This window comes from Pogona vitticeps, chromosome 2 (genome assembly GCF_051106095.1).
Source record: "Pogona vitticeps strain Pit_001003342236 chromosome 2, PviZW2.1, whole genome shotgun sequence".
Taxonomy (NCBI): Eukaryota; Metazoa; Chordata; class Lepidosauria; order Squamata; family Agamidae; genus Pogona; species Pogona vitticeps.
Genome location: NC_135784.1, coordinates 149,394,542 through 149,409,515, shown reverse-complemented (window position 1 = coordinate 149,409,515; position 14,974 = coordinate 149,394,542). Strand labels below are relative to the sequence as shown.

The 14,974-nt window shown below is 39.8% G+C and overlaps 1 protein-coding gene and 1 pseudogene across 8 annotated transcripts in view; one reads left to right on the top strand and one right to left on the bottom strand.

The window, feature by feature from the left end:
* Positions 1 to 14,974, top strand: part of CEP112 (centrosomal protein 112) — a 455,788-nt gene that overhangs the window by 291,790 nt on the left and 149,024 nt on the right. For 6 of the 8 annotated variants that reach the window (XM_072990811.2, XM_072990813.2, XM_072990812.2 and 3 more), the window contains 2 exons: positions 3,303 to 3,365; positions 9,348 to 9,497. In XM_072990811.2, coding sequence (XP_072846912.2) covers positions 3,303 to 3,365; positions 9,348 to 9,497 — 213 coding nt within the window. The remainder of the gene's footprint in view (positions 1 to 3,302; positions 3,366 to 9,347; positions 9,498 to 14,974) is intronic. The other 2 variants (XR_013541089.1, XR_013541088.1) reach the window with 1 other exon arrangement.
* LOC140705189 (U1 spliceosomal RNA) lies at positions 10,778 to 10,932 on the bottom strand (annotated as a pseudogene).

Genomic DNA, 14,974 nt, shown 5'->3' with positions numbered 1-14,974 from the left:
ATGGATGCCCACTGTGTTTTTGCACAGATTCCTCGCTGCATAGGCAGCGAAAATGGCCACGCTATGGAGGATCTTCGCTGGACGGTGAGTTTGAAGCCCCTAGGAACGCATTAATCTGGTTTTAATGCGTTTCTATGGGCTTTTTAAAATCACAGCGATTTCGCTGGAATGAATTAACGTCATGATGCGAGGCACCACTGTACTCATATGTTCCATCTTTGTTTGTATATGTTGCAACTATACATTTTGAAAAATTATGTTAATCTTTGAAAACATCTTTGGTAAGTTTCCCTTTGATTTCCTGGTAGTGGCTCACACCCTGAGCTTCCTCCAGAACTACAGACTCTTTACATACATAGGTAATTTACAGTGGGGATGGGATTTTGGGATTTCTGAACTACAAATATTATTCTTCATCCTGGGTGTTCTACCTAACTTGCAGGCACCTTACTAAAACTTGGATGTGATACACCTGGGAGAAAGGCCTAAATGAGAAAGCTTGGAGACTCCACTAGGCCTGTTTCCCCCTAAAAGTGTCCTGTCCAGAAAGAAAGCTCCCACCTAACACCAAGGCATGAACAGGACACTTGGACAGAGCTTGGTCTAGCTGAATTTCAGAGCCTTATAATTTAGTCCTTTCTCCCAGGTGCATCACATTCAGGTATTTTTGCAAAATACCTAGAAGGTAGGTAGACCTCCCAGAATGGAGATTCATAGTATTTGTAGTTCAGAAAATCCAAAAATCCCATCCCAGTTTTACAGAACAGATGTTAAATTGGCCCTGTGGCTGTGAGGCTGGTGTAGACCTGGTCAGTAATCTGTGTTGAAGATTACTGCCAGCATCAAGAACAGAACTGAGGTAATCTAACATTTTTTAGAAGAAGTTTCACCATGAAGATTTACATTAGTTTGAGCCCACATTGCTTGCAGTTTGATCTGTCAGTTTTTCATTTTTAAAAGGGTCTATGAGAGCTAGGTGGGCAGTCATTGTATTTAAGAAAATGGAACCAATAGGATTAATTATTCATAGTAAAGCCTCGTGACAGTGAGTGTTTCTACAGTTGTTCAATGACAGTTAATCCCATAGTTGCAGTAAGCGGCAGGTTGTTTCAACTGCTTCATGGAAAATAATGTTCTCTGATTATATATTGAGACAGGCAGTATTATTACAGGACCTCATGAAGTCAGCTGCAACATGAAGGACTGGTTCATCTGATTTTCTTTCTATTACTTGCCTGCTGTCTAGTAGTGTGGTGTCCTTCTGTATTCTACAAAGGACATCGTTACTTCTTGCATGAAAAAATAAGTAGATACAGCTCCAATGTCAAAGATGTCTGCTTTCAGAAAATAATGGGAGAACATTTCTACCTCCCAGAGCAGTCAGATGCTGGTCTTACGTGCCTGTTCTTGAACAAAGACACTTCGCAGGGAAACTGAAGAAAATTCAGAACATTTTACAACCTCTTAAGAGTTTAAAGAAAACGCAAATGAGCAAACGGAAGAACTTGGAACAGTACTATACCATGGTTTTCCTAGGTGCCAAATGCTTGAGTAAACAACCATGGTTTAATTTGGTGTTGAAATAAAGGCAGTGTTGGTACCAGATGGACCTCCATGGGGAAGGTATTCTGCAGTTGGTGTTCTACAGTTGAGAAAGTCTTCTCCTTGTTCTCCATGTAGTGTGCCGCTCTCAGTGATGTAATGCAGAGGTAAACATCTCGGGAGATCAAAGTTATCAGTCAGATATCTGTGAGGAAAGAGAATTCTTCAAAATGAATAGTTTGGTTGTTTAGGTATCTGGCTACAAAGCCAGAGGTTGAGAGTTTAATTCCCCACTGTGCCTCCACAACAGGAGCTGGACTTGATGATTCATAGGGTCTTTTCCAGCTCTACAGTTTGATGATGATGATGATGGTAGTGAAGAATAAGAAATACCTAGATCCCACTCTCTTTTGGGATTTGAAACCATAATGGCAATCAGTAGAATTGTTTTGAACTAGTGTCATATGGGTTATGTTTATATACACTCCTGTCAAATACTGAATGGAGTTTTAAAGCTCTGGTATTGTATTGTGCCATTTGTGCACGGCATACTTTACCTCACAATGTTCTTACAGCTTGTGTCAGTAAAGTTCTTTGCTGACACAAGCTAAGCTACTTCCTTCTTTTTATTTAGTTCAGAAGAGTTCAATCTGACCTATAACTGTGCAACTGAACCCAAAAATAGGCCATAGCTTTTCCACATAGTTGTTGGCTTGGACTGAATCTGTTTTCTTCCATTTCTCTCAATAAGTGGGTTGTTTCATGCTGCTTATTTATTTTCATAAAGAAATCCATTCCTTCTCAGGATAGTGATTGTCCAAGTCATGATGGGTTCCCAGAGGAAGTCTCTAGAGTCACTGTTGGATTGAAAACTTGTCTGCCATCTTACCCTCAAATATTTTCCATACATGTATGTGGTGGGCTGTTTTTTTTTTCTTTCCATTTTATATCCAGAACCATGAAAACAGAGAATTATTATTGGTATGAAATTAGTTGTGAGAGGTATCTGTGGAACTAGTTATTAAAATAAATTTTAACAATTGTGGCCCAAGTGAGCTTGAGAAATGTAAAGAACTTAAGTGCTTTTCTTGTGTGTAAAATAAATGTCAGAAACACTACCCTTTAAACTGTCTGTGATATCAAAACAACAAAGAAACCCTGTTTCTATATTGCTTTATACCTTATCTTTGAGATATGAAGGATGAGGGGGAGAGAGGATGATATGTGAGTTAAATGGAGCCTATAATATTTTACTTTAATGGGACTAAAGGTTGTAAGAATATAACAAAAGGAATTTTCAGGCATCAGTTGGCACAAATCCATACAGTATGTGTCACACTGTACCCTTATAGCCTCCAGTGGAGCTTGTGGCTTTTTCCTTCCTTTTTTACTTCTTGCTGAGATGAAGTCATCCTGATAAAACACTCTCTTTTCTCCCCCCTCACCCACCTTTTTTTTAATCCACAGAATCCTTTATGTTTTTCTAATAATTGGCAGCAGAGGTACTATTCTCCTCCCTCCGCTGCCCCCCCTCCGCTCTTTCAAGTGATGAATAGTTGGCCCTAGATCAAAGGCAAGCCCTAGCGGTTTTTTGGCTGCCACAAAAGGGCGTTGGAATTGGCAGAGCTCCCAGCTGCTTAGTGATAGGCGTGCAGACGAGGTGGGTGCCAGGCAAAAGGGGTCAGTGGCAAAATGTCTGTACACGTTCTTCATCTGAGATAATCTGGTTTCCTTTCTCTGTGTGTCTGTGTGTATTTCAGGCCAACAGCAGGTTGAAGCAGATTGAAAAGGAATACAGTCAGAAGCTTGCCAAATCTTCACAGGTAGGAAACAGGAAAACAAAATTAAAATGAGATGAAAATATTGATTCAAGAAGTTTTCTTTTCTTCTTTAAGTTAAAAATTAAAAGAGAAACTCACCATACTCGCTTCTGTTCTTATGATGTTAGCATGTAATTCCAAGTCCTCTTTTTCACCTCCAGACAAGCATGCCTTACTTCTGACAAATCAAACTGCCATTGTGCTTTATACACTTCCCCCCTTCCCCCAGTCATCAAGTTAAAGAAATGTATCAACCTCCAAGGATGGCAGCAATTTTTAAACAGCAGATAGTTAATTTCAGGTGAAAGATACCATCTTGCACTATGGGTGCACAAGTCTCTGGAGGTATCAAAAGTGAAAGCATTAAAGCTTCATGCTGCTAGACTTTGTCTCCCTGGACCATCTGAGCAGACTTTAGTCCAGGGGTGTCCGACCTTTCACCTTCCCTGGGCCACATTAGAAGATGAAAATTTGGTTTGGGCCGCACATACATTTGGTTTGGGCCTCTTGAGGGGGGCGGCCCTAGCTGTCCTCCGCAGCCCCGCTCCAAGCACGCTTACTGGCAGCTGCGATCTCAGAGGGCAGAGGCTGCCAGCTTCGACTCCGGCAGCTTTATGGGGCCGGGAGGTGGTCCACCTATTGACGGGGACGGCACAATGCAGTCACACAGCCCCCCTATCCCCTCCCCTCCCCCTCCTTCATTCCTTCCCTCTCTCCCCCTCTACTGTTGTGACATGCCCCGGCCACATTCTGGCCACAAGCACCGGCAGTGTAACTTGAAACTTTGGAATTTCTTTAAAAATAAAAAATTGCACTGGGCCGCATTACGAGCTGACCTGGGCCACATGCGGCCCTCAGGCCATGGGTTGGACAGGCCTGCTTTAGTCCATAGGATACCACCACCTTGTAGCTCAGTGGCAGGGCTAGAATTTTCTAGAAAATAGAGTAAAGAAACTGAGAAAGTCTTCTTCCTCTTGATTCCTTCACCTACAACTGTCCAGCAAAGAATGCTACCTGAATTAGAGCAAGATTGTAGAGCACTAAGGGCTGTAATTGCCCCAGGGTTACTTTTCCTCCTAGCTTTGAGAGCAAGGGACAGATCTTTAAAATATAGCTTCTTAGACAGTCATGTACTGGGCCTTGTGCTCTTCAATATTTTTATTAATGACTTGGATGAGGGAGTGCAGGGAATGCTTGTCAAATTTGCAGATGATACAAAATTGGGAGGAAAACAAAATTCAAAATGACCTTGATAGGATGGAGCACTGGGCCAAAAGCAACAGAATGAAATTCAGCAGGGATATACAAAGTACTGCACCTCAGAAAAAGAAACCAATTGCACAGTTACAAGATGGGGAATACCTGGTTCAGCAAAACTACGAGTGAGGAGGATCTTGTAATTGTCATAGATCACAAGCTAAATATGAGCCAACAGTGTGATGTGGCTACAAAAAATCAAATGCTATTTTAGGCTGCAGTAATAGTATATTGTAGTTTCCAAATCCCACAAGGTGCTAGTCCCCCTCTATTCAGCACTGGTTAGGCCTCACCTTGTGTATTGTGTCCGGTTCTGGACACCACACTTTAAGAATGATGCTAACAAATTAGAACAAGTTCAGAGGAGGGCAACAATGATGGTAAGGGGACTGGAAACCAAGCCTTATGAGGAAAGGCTGAAAGACTTGGGCATGTTTAGCCTTGAGAAAAGAAGGCTGAGGGGTGATATGATAGCACTTCTCAAATATTTGATCTTGCCCCTATAGAGAAGGGCAAGATCTGTTCTCAGTCATCCCAGACTGCAGGATACGCAACAATGGGCTCAAATTAAAGGAAGCCAGATTTTGGTTGAGTATCAGGAAAAACTTCCTAACTGTAAGAGCAGTACAACAGTGCAACCAGTTACCTTGGGATTTGGTGAGTGCTCCAACACTGGTGGCATTCAAGAAAAACTTAGATAATCACCTGGGAGATATACTTTGATTATATTCCTGCATTGAGCAGGAGGTTGGACTTGATGGCCTTGTAGGCCCCTTCCAACTTCACTTTTCTATGATTCTATTATTGTGTGCTACTCTCAGTACAGGGAAGAAAATAAAAGAAGGACACTCTTTCTCCATAACTGGGGGCAAGAAAGTATCACTATACTCCCACCAGACCTACTCAGGAGTATTTTTAGTGCATATTGTATTCTTTAATGACAAAAAAGAGAGTACATTTGAAGGACAAAAGACAGAATACCAGATGTTCTATGAATAAATTAATTGATGAATGTACGCAGTATGAGATGTGTGCAAGCAATTCTCTGGATATATCCTAGGAAATATATTCATTGTACATTTTCATACCTCTGTTTTCTGTTGATCTGAGGAAGCTTTTGGGTGGGTTTCTGCATCTATGAAAGCCTTTTGGGGTTCACCTTTTTCTCATGGAGCATGAATTACAAGATTTAAATCCATCTTTAATTCCAAATTTCTTCACTTCGTTGGTGTTTTGCATCAGACATACAGTGTCATTTGCACATAATTTACGTAATGTTAATAATAGGCCACTTGTAACTTTCATGTGGTTGTACTACTGACAACATCAGCCTAATCTAACTCTGTGGTTTAATGGAACACTCACTTTTTAACACCCACACAAGAAAATAGATTCCAAGAAATTCTCTCTGAAGTTGAAACAAAATAAACAGTTACATTTTCCCGCTGAGAATTAGTGCCCAAAGCGTTTCCTTGTCTGTCTGTTGCTTTAAAAGTTTTATTAATATATTATTAAAGAAACTTAGTTTCTTAATCCAAAATACATTTATTTGATCCAGGTATACCTCCCTTTTCTATGTTACATGTTAATTGGATCATCCAAATGTACCCGCATTTCAGTCTTCAACATACATTCTTTAACTTGGTAGAACTGAGTGTGCTTTGTCAGACTGCATCCACAATTTACAAGGTATCCATCCTTAGTCATTCTTTCCTTGTGTCAGCCTGGAATGGCAGTTTAACACATCATTGTTCCAGGATAATTGCTGTGTGTATGTGCCTGATCTATATGCCCAAGATGAGTTATGTCAGTTATTGAGGGTGAAAAGACAGCTCTATGATTATTGACCTTGGTGTGTTCTGGTCTGCTTTCTGTTTTCAAGAAAATACTTCCCAGAATTTTTCCTGTTAAAATATGTTATTGGAACAAATACTTGAGAATTTTAATTTTCCTTTGAATTTTTCTCCTTGCTGTGGTACTGGCCAAAGTGGTCATTATATATCTTACATGTTTTTTGTCCAATGAAGACTCCAAATCTTGCTATTGCAAGCAACAATTTGACTAAATATCTTAAGTGATTTATCTTTTGCAGAATTACTCCTTATTCTGTCCTGTGAAGTTCAGTTGGACTTCTAAGATTATGATGATGATGATTCTTAAGTAATATGCTGACTGTTGTGGCCCTTGATAGTAAATACTTGGGCACACATCTTTTGTTGGACTTTCACTCAGAACTGGATTTCTTTCTTTTTTTAAAATATTTTTTATTTTTATAACTATAACATAAACATAAAATGCACAAACCAAAATACAATTTAACTGTGCTCCCCACCACCATAGATGGGACCTCTTGCTGTAATCTTCTTCTTCCTCCATCTATCTTCTTCTTCTTCTTCTATTGTCCTCTTCTCCAGAACTGCATTGATTCCTGATTTGGAGCTTACCCTTTTTCCTTATGTTAAGACATATTCCAAAAATCTGCCCCATATTTCATAAAAATTCTTCTTTTTAAACTCTCCTTTCTTAACCTTTAAATAAACAAGTTAGTTTATCATCTATAGCTATATTCCATATTTCATTATACCATTCATCGATTTGAAATTCAGATTTTGATTTCCATTGCCTGGCTATTAGCAGTCAAGCCGCTGTTAATAAATTGGTTATCAATTCTTTATTCATCTTATCATATACCAAATTCTTAAATATTGATAACAAAGCAATCTCGGGATTAAATTCTGTATCTTTTTCACATATGTTGTTTAATTCTTTAAAAATTTGTTTCCAAAATCTTTGCACTTTTTCACATTCCGATCACATTTGAAAGTATGTACCTGTTTATTTCTCACATTGCCAACAACCATTCGGATAAGTGACCTTAATTTTATTTAATTTTATTGGTGTTAAATACCATCTTAGACCCAGTTTTAAAAAGTTTTCCTTTATTCTCACTGACATAAATCTTAAAACCCTCATTTTCCATATCTTCCTGCACTCTTCCTCATTTATTCTTTTTCTAATGTCTTGTTCCCACACTATCTTCAATCCTTCTTTCTTGCTTTTTTCTTCCTCTAAATCAAGAAGTCCCTAAATTTTACTCACTGTACCCTTTACTGAATCGGTCATCTGAATGTCTTCATATGATAATAAAAATTGTTCATACTTTGTGCATTCTCTACCTTTGTTATATTTCTTTATCCATTCATTAGTCCATCTTTCTAATTGTATATAATTCAACCATGAAATATTCTTATTCTGAAGGATTTGTTTCATTTGATCTATCGATCTCATTTTATATAACCAATCTTTCAATCTAATCACTTTTTTCTTTAAATAATTCTACATACACTTTCATATTAACAGGAAAATTCTTTATTTCCATCACTGATCCAAGTGGAGAGTTAAATGAACATAAATTCTTTCTATATTTATATCGTATTTTTAACATCGTCTTTAAAAATGGGTTGTTAATTTCACTTATTTTATATTTCTTAACCATACCAAATAAATATTTTTCAGTATTTACCTATAATTCTGATGATTCCCTTTTCCACCAAATTAACCTTCCTGGGTTGTATATAATTTCTCCAATAAACCTCAACTGATTAGCCAAATTATAATTGTTTATATTGGTACATCTATACCACCTTTTTTTGCTGTTTTATACCAATAGTTTTTATTTATTCTAGGTCTCTTCCCTTCAATATTTGTTAATCATTCCTTGCCAAAATTTCAAATCCTCCTCTGTTAACTGTATTGGTAACATTCAAATTAAAAATTTAATTTTTGGTAAATGTTTCATTTTTATCAATGCAATCCCTCCAAACCAAGAATGTTTAAAATTACTATATTTCTGTAATTTCTTTTTAATTACTTCCTTTAATTTATTATAATTATATACCTTCATTTTTTGAATATTTTTTACTAAATGCTTATGTAAGCATTTAACTGATTTACATATCTTAAAGTCATGATTCTCAACAAACCTTTCGTGTTCTGATGTATTATGATTAAACAACATTATTTCAGATTTTTGCCAATTTACACTAGATTTCTTTCTGAGGCCCTACCATCTGTGCTAGAAGAAGATCTAAACCCCCACTCATATGCCACTCAGCATGCTATACAGTGCAGTAGGCTATGGGCAGAAGACAGAATTTGGCACAGCCAAAGCTCTCCAGTATGTGTGATGTTTTTGGATTCCCAGTCATATTATATGATGGAAACACAAATTTCACTATCTCAAAGCCAAAATTCCCAGCTTTCCTCAGAAGTGAAGACATTTTTATTTTTTATATTTTAATTTTCTTTTTTTTGGTGGTTACTTCAGAATGTTCTGAATGTTCTCTACGTGTCATAATAAGTGTGCAAACAAGTGTTTAAGTGCTGGATTTCAGAATCACTTCACTGGAGTGAAAAAAATTTAAACTACATTTCTCCTGTTTTCCATATAACAAATGTGCTTTGTTCTGGTGAGTAAATTATTGAGGAATTTTATAGTGGAAAATTCTCCAATAAATTTTTACGTTCAGCAGTTTTATGCTGTTCCGGTTGTACTGTATTCCTTCTTTCCATTAGCATTTTCTGCTTGCTAGCATATAATATGTTAATTTAAAGTATTTAGTTTTCACAATCGCATTTGCCGAGTCACATTTTTTGTCAAGCATAAATACATGCAAAATATGTACTTCTTTCTGTAGTTGGAGTTTTAGCATGCTGTTTTCTTTTTAGATCATAGCTGAACTTAAGACAACCATTTCCTCTCTGACAGAGGAAAGCAACCAGCAGCAGCTTGCTGCAGAAAGGCGTCTGCAGGATCTTTTACAAAAGTCTGAAGATCAGAAGCAGCAGCTGATTAGAGATAATGACAGAGCAATCAAGGTAATCTTGGGCTTTGAGTCAATGATGTACCAGCTGTTTGAGCATAATTAAAAGTTTTGGAAGTATTGGCTGTGGTCCTATGGATCCATGTAGCTTTCACACTCTTGTAGCATTTAGCTTTTCTACTTTTCTAGACACAGTATAATTTTTTTATATATTGCTCAGATATTTTAGTTCCATTGTCCATTTTGAAAAGCAGCCAACCTGGTTCTGACTGGGTAAATTGACGCTCCTGATAATATTTGTGGAATTGGAAAACACCTGCCAATTCAGTTATTTTGTTTGATTCAGGTAAAGGTAAAGGTTCCCCTTGACAATTGTCCAGTCATGCCCAACTCTAGAGGGTGGTGCTCATCCCTGTTTCCAAGCCATCGAGCCAGTGTTTGTCTGTAGACAGTTTCCATGGTCACATGGCCATCTTGACTAGACACGGAACGCCGTTACCTTCCCACCGTGGTGGTACCTTTTTATCTACTTGCATTTTTACATGCTTTCAAACTGCTAGGTTGGCAGGAGCTGGGACAATCAATGGGAGCTCACTCCATTATGTGGATTCGAACTGCTGATATTTTGACCTTGCAGCCTAGAGGCTTTGAGGTTTAACCTGCAGCGCCACCAGCCTTTAAAAAAAGGTAAAGGTTCCCCTTGACATTTTCAGTCCAGTCGTGTCCGACTTTAGGGGGCGGCGCTCATTCCGCTTTTCAAGCCATAGAGCCAGCGCCTGTCCGAAGACAGGTTTTCCGTTGTCACGTGGGGAGTGTGACTAGGGAACGCTGTTTTACCTTCCCACTGAGATGGTACCTATTTATCTACTCGCATTTACATGCTTTCAAACTGCTAGGTTGGCGAGGAGCTGGGACAAAGTGACGGGAGCTCATTCTGTTGCGTGGATTTGATCTTACGACTGCTGGTCTTCAACATATGTGTAAACCTGGCCTGGCAATTGCATATTGATGCATAGATGAATATACCGTATTTTTCGCTCCATAAGACACACTCCTCCCCCAAATAGTGGGGGAGAAAGTTTGTGCATCTTATGGAGTGAATACAGTTAAAAAAAGGGTTCAGCCACCACCACCCAGAAGCCTTCCACTGCCATGCTGGGAGGCCTCTGAACTGGCACCAGAGACTGCTTGTTGTTTGGACCTCACCATTCTGCACTGCTGGCTTTCCAGGATCTGCTTCCTGCAGTCCACCTGGAAAACCAGCAAGGCCAATAGCAGTAGGCAATGAAAATAGGCAAGGACCAAAGGGGGGAAAAAGAGTGATTCTAGAAAAACCAGGAGAAACCACAAACACAGTTCCCCACTTAAGCAGTTGATTTTCCCACATTTGGGGAAATCGTAAGGGTCAGCACATCCAAAGTGCAATAGATGAGCCTTGCCCTGGCAAAACCACTTTTACAATAATGGTATCTCCCCTGCCAGGTATAAGTTGGAATGGCCCCTGAAAATTCTTCCCCTTTCTGTGCCCTATCCCCCAAAGGCAAGGTGACCCGCCGGCTGCACCTCCTGATCAGAGCAGGGCTGCACAGCCCCAGTCCTGAAAGAGGCCAAGAGACGTACTCAGTGTTTTGGGGTGCCCCACAGGACCCCCATCAGGGGCTGGAATGTTCCTCCCACCATCATCCAGTGCACAGATGTTAGCATACCTAATATGCAGGGAAAGCAGGGAAATTCAAACTTTCAGTTAGTGAAGAGGCTGCTTGTCTGCTTCCTTGCTAGTCCAAGCAGTTAGAGAGCTGGGAGAGAGACCTGGGACTGCCTGATACTGTCATTTTAAAAATGTCAAATTTAGTTTGAAAGCTGCTTGTTTTGTGTTAAACCGTGCTTGGGTGAAAAGGTGCTCCGTTTGAGTTGAAACCTGCTTGTTTAGAAACGTGCATGCTTTCCTTTAAAAGCTGCTTGTTTTTCTTTAAAAGCTGCTTGTTTTGGGTTAAACCGTGCTTGGGTGAAAAGGTGCTCCATTTGAGTTGAAACCTGCTTGCCTGGGAAGCGTTTCAGACCAGTGCCGATCAGCTGTTAGGTGGGGAGAGGGGAGGGGAAAAGAGCAGGAGCGGAGAAGAGCACAAAATGGCCGCCGGCTGCCTGCTGGCTTTTAGCTGTTTGGGGCTCTTTTTTTACTCTTCTGGGGTCTACCAAGGCACTGTGAAGAGCTGGGCTCAGTCTACAGTACCTGGTAAGTGACTTTCTTTTAATTTTTTAAAAGTTTCGGACCTTTTTCCCCCATAAGAATGCATTAATGAATTTTCAATGCATTCTTATGAAAAATTTGGATTTGACTTGCAAACTTTTCAACTAGTTCTGGGCATCTAATAGAGAATGTATTTCCAAAGGGTGTTGCAGCAAGGAAACTAACTGTGCCTCGTGACTTCTAACTGGATTACAGTACCTGCTTCCTGATTTCAGTTACTATGGTTTGTATTCAGTTTTTTTGGCTCGTCAAGAACATTGTTCATGGCTGTTGTGCCTTGCATGCTATAAATGTTCAATTATGTCAGAAACCCAAGATTTGGTCTTATGCTGAGCATGTGCTACTGCTGGTGAATGGGTTAAGCTTTGTGTTGCTGTTCTTTTGCATAACCTAAAGTAAATAAGGAAAACCAGCTGTCAAATAGTTTAATTCCATTATTTATCATCCACACAACTAAAAGGGACCTCTCAATGCAGTTCCAAATCAGATAAACCATTTCTAACTTAATATAGGCTTGAGCTGTAGATGGGCAGAGTTGCACAACAATCTCATCTGTCATTGAGACATTTCTATAAGCATGGGGAGGAGGTGGATGAAAGGAAATGTAAAATATAGGTAGCGTGGTATAGGTCTTATCACTGGCTGATAATGGTCTATATGTACTTGAATTAAATTTATGGTACACAAATTTATGGTATATAAACTAGAGTACACAAAGCTTTAAGTCTCTCCATTTGTTAATGACAGTGGTAATGGTTCTTAATGCCACTGTTGACTGCTGTTCACTTTACATGGTTCAAATGTTATTCTGTTATAGTTTATTAAATATTTTATTACACTATTTGGTTCAGAATATATTTTCCCTGTTTTCCTCCTCTAAAAATTATGTGCGTGTTAAGGTCCGGTGCGTCTTATGGAGCAAAAAATACGATAAGCACTCTGAAAATTAGTATCTTGAGTCTAATGAAGAGTGCCATTTTATGAGATATCACAAATATGAATAGATTCGGTCTCAATAATTGCCCCAGAACTGCAACATTCTTTCTTTGAAACTTTTTTCAACATTCTTTCTTTTGAAACTTTTTGCAACTTTCTTTCACTAGCAGAGGGATATATTTCAAAAATATTATAAAGCTGTTTTCTTTGGCCAAGGTTTTCATGGTTCTAGTCATGCCATTTCTTAGTTTGGTAGTTTAGAAGTATTTTATCTGCTCATTTAATTTAGCTGTGTTACACATATTTATGTTTAACTGTCTGCTTACTAATACTGATTCAAAGTCTATGAAATCTAAAACCACAACTAAAATACTTATTTATTGTTTAAAGAAATGATGTCAAATAGTTTTCATTGTATGTCTTTCAAATACCACCTTTTCTAGTGGTCATATGTATATTAGATAGGTGAGAAACTTGTTGAGTTTTTATCTCACTGCTAGAACACTCATTTTGCACTTCCCAAAACTGTGAGTGATAAAAAATGTTTACACTAGAAGTTTTTATAATTTTATGATGTACACAAATACAGTACTCTTCCATCAATGGACAATAAAATAATGTTCAATACAAATGAAAAGCTGTACAAAAATAGAACTTTATTTAAAAATGTATGCAAAAATATTAACAGATTCGTCAGTGTGGTCTCTGCAACTTGCAGATACAGCTCTTGCACTTGGATAGAGACACATCTGGAACATTCCAGAATTGAATAATGTTTGGTGGCAACATTTCTGTGCTTTCAGTGCATTTGAATGTTCTAATTCCTTGTCATTAATATCAAATTTAGTAACTTTTAAAATAATACTAAGAGCACTAAGTCCAGTAAAACCTAAAAGGACAAGGTTGCGAGGCGGAGGAGGACGGACCTGGACTAGATGGGGGGGGGGGGGAACTTCTTGGGTACTTTTTAAATTTAATTCTATGTTTTATATTGGGATTTTTAATCATAATACTGCATAATTCCGTATTGTAATGTATTGTCTCTGCACTTTGTTAAGTTGTACTATTTAGGGCTTTGTTTTTCTTATTTATCTTTTCTTTCTTTCTTCTTTGTCTGGCATGGAGTGGGAGGCCTGCTTGCCCAGCGAGGGGCCTTTTAACATCCCGGTGATCATGGGTAGAGGGAGATATGGCATTGACACAGTCCCTACTCATGTTAGAAGAACGATGAACAGATGTTTGAAGGCTGTTCATTGTTTTGAGACTGTGACCAACCCTCAGTACCGAGGTAGCCAGTTCAGCCAGCCTTCCACTCTAACTCTGGTGCTGTTGAATGCCAGGTCTGTATCCAACAAGCCCCAGGTGATTCAAGATCTTATCCTGGAGGAGGATGCAGACCTGGCATGCATAACTGAGACGTGGATTGGCAGAGAGGGGGTCCTGCCCTCGCTCTTGTCTGTCTGCCCGGTTATGATGTCCAGCACCAGGGTAGACTAGAGGGGCCGGGGGAAGTAGCCATTGTTTATAAATCCAGCTTGGAGGTTACTAGGTGCTCCTCAGTGGCAAAGCCAGGTCTAGAGGCACTCCACGTGTTGATTGGGGCAAGGGATGGTATTGGGATTTTGCTGAGCTACCGCGCTCCCCGCAACCCAGCCACCTCCCTTCCGGAGCTGGCTGACTTTGTCTCCGTGGCACTGTTGGGATCCCCAAGGCTTCTCATCTTGGATGATTTCAACGTGCATGCAGGGGCAGAGGCTTCTGGGCCAGAGGCTTCTGGGCCAGCTATTGAGTTCCTGGAAACCATGGCTTCCTTGAACATGTCCTAACATGTCAACGGCCCCACCCACGTGGGTGGCCACACATTGGACCTGGTCTTTTCCTCCAGTTGGAGCGAGTGTGATCTGATGGTGACGGACCTTGTGTCAATCCCCTTATCATGGTCAGATCACCACCTAATAAAATGTACCCTCACAGTGGCTCTCCCCCCTCGCAGGGAGCAGGGACCTATTTCTATGGTCCACCCTCGAAGACTACTGGATGCAGTTGGATTTCAGGATGCCATGAGAGGGGTTACAGCTGACCTGGCTAGCGCTCCTGTCGACGCTCTGGTTGATAGCTGGTCTACCGCTGCCACCAGGGCCATAGACACGATTGCGCCCAAATGCCCTCTCCGCCGTAGAGCTCGACCAGCGCCCTGGTTTAACCAGGACCTCTGAGCGCTGAAGCATATGAGGAGAGGGCTAGAGCGTAGATGGAGGAAGAATCCGATGGATCACAATTGGATAGCTGTTAAGGTCGCAACTAACCTTTACCTGAATAAGATGAAGCCTGCATATCAATCATTCTTC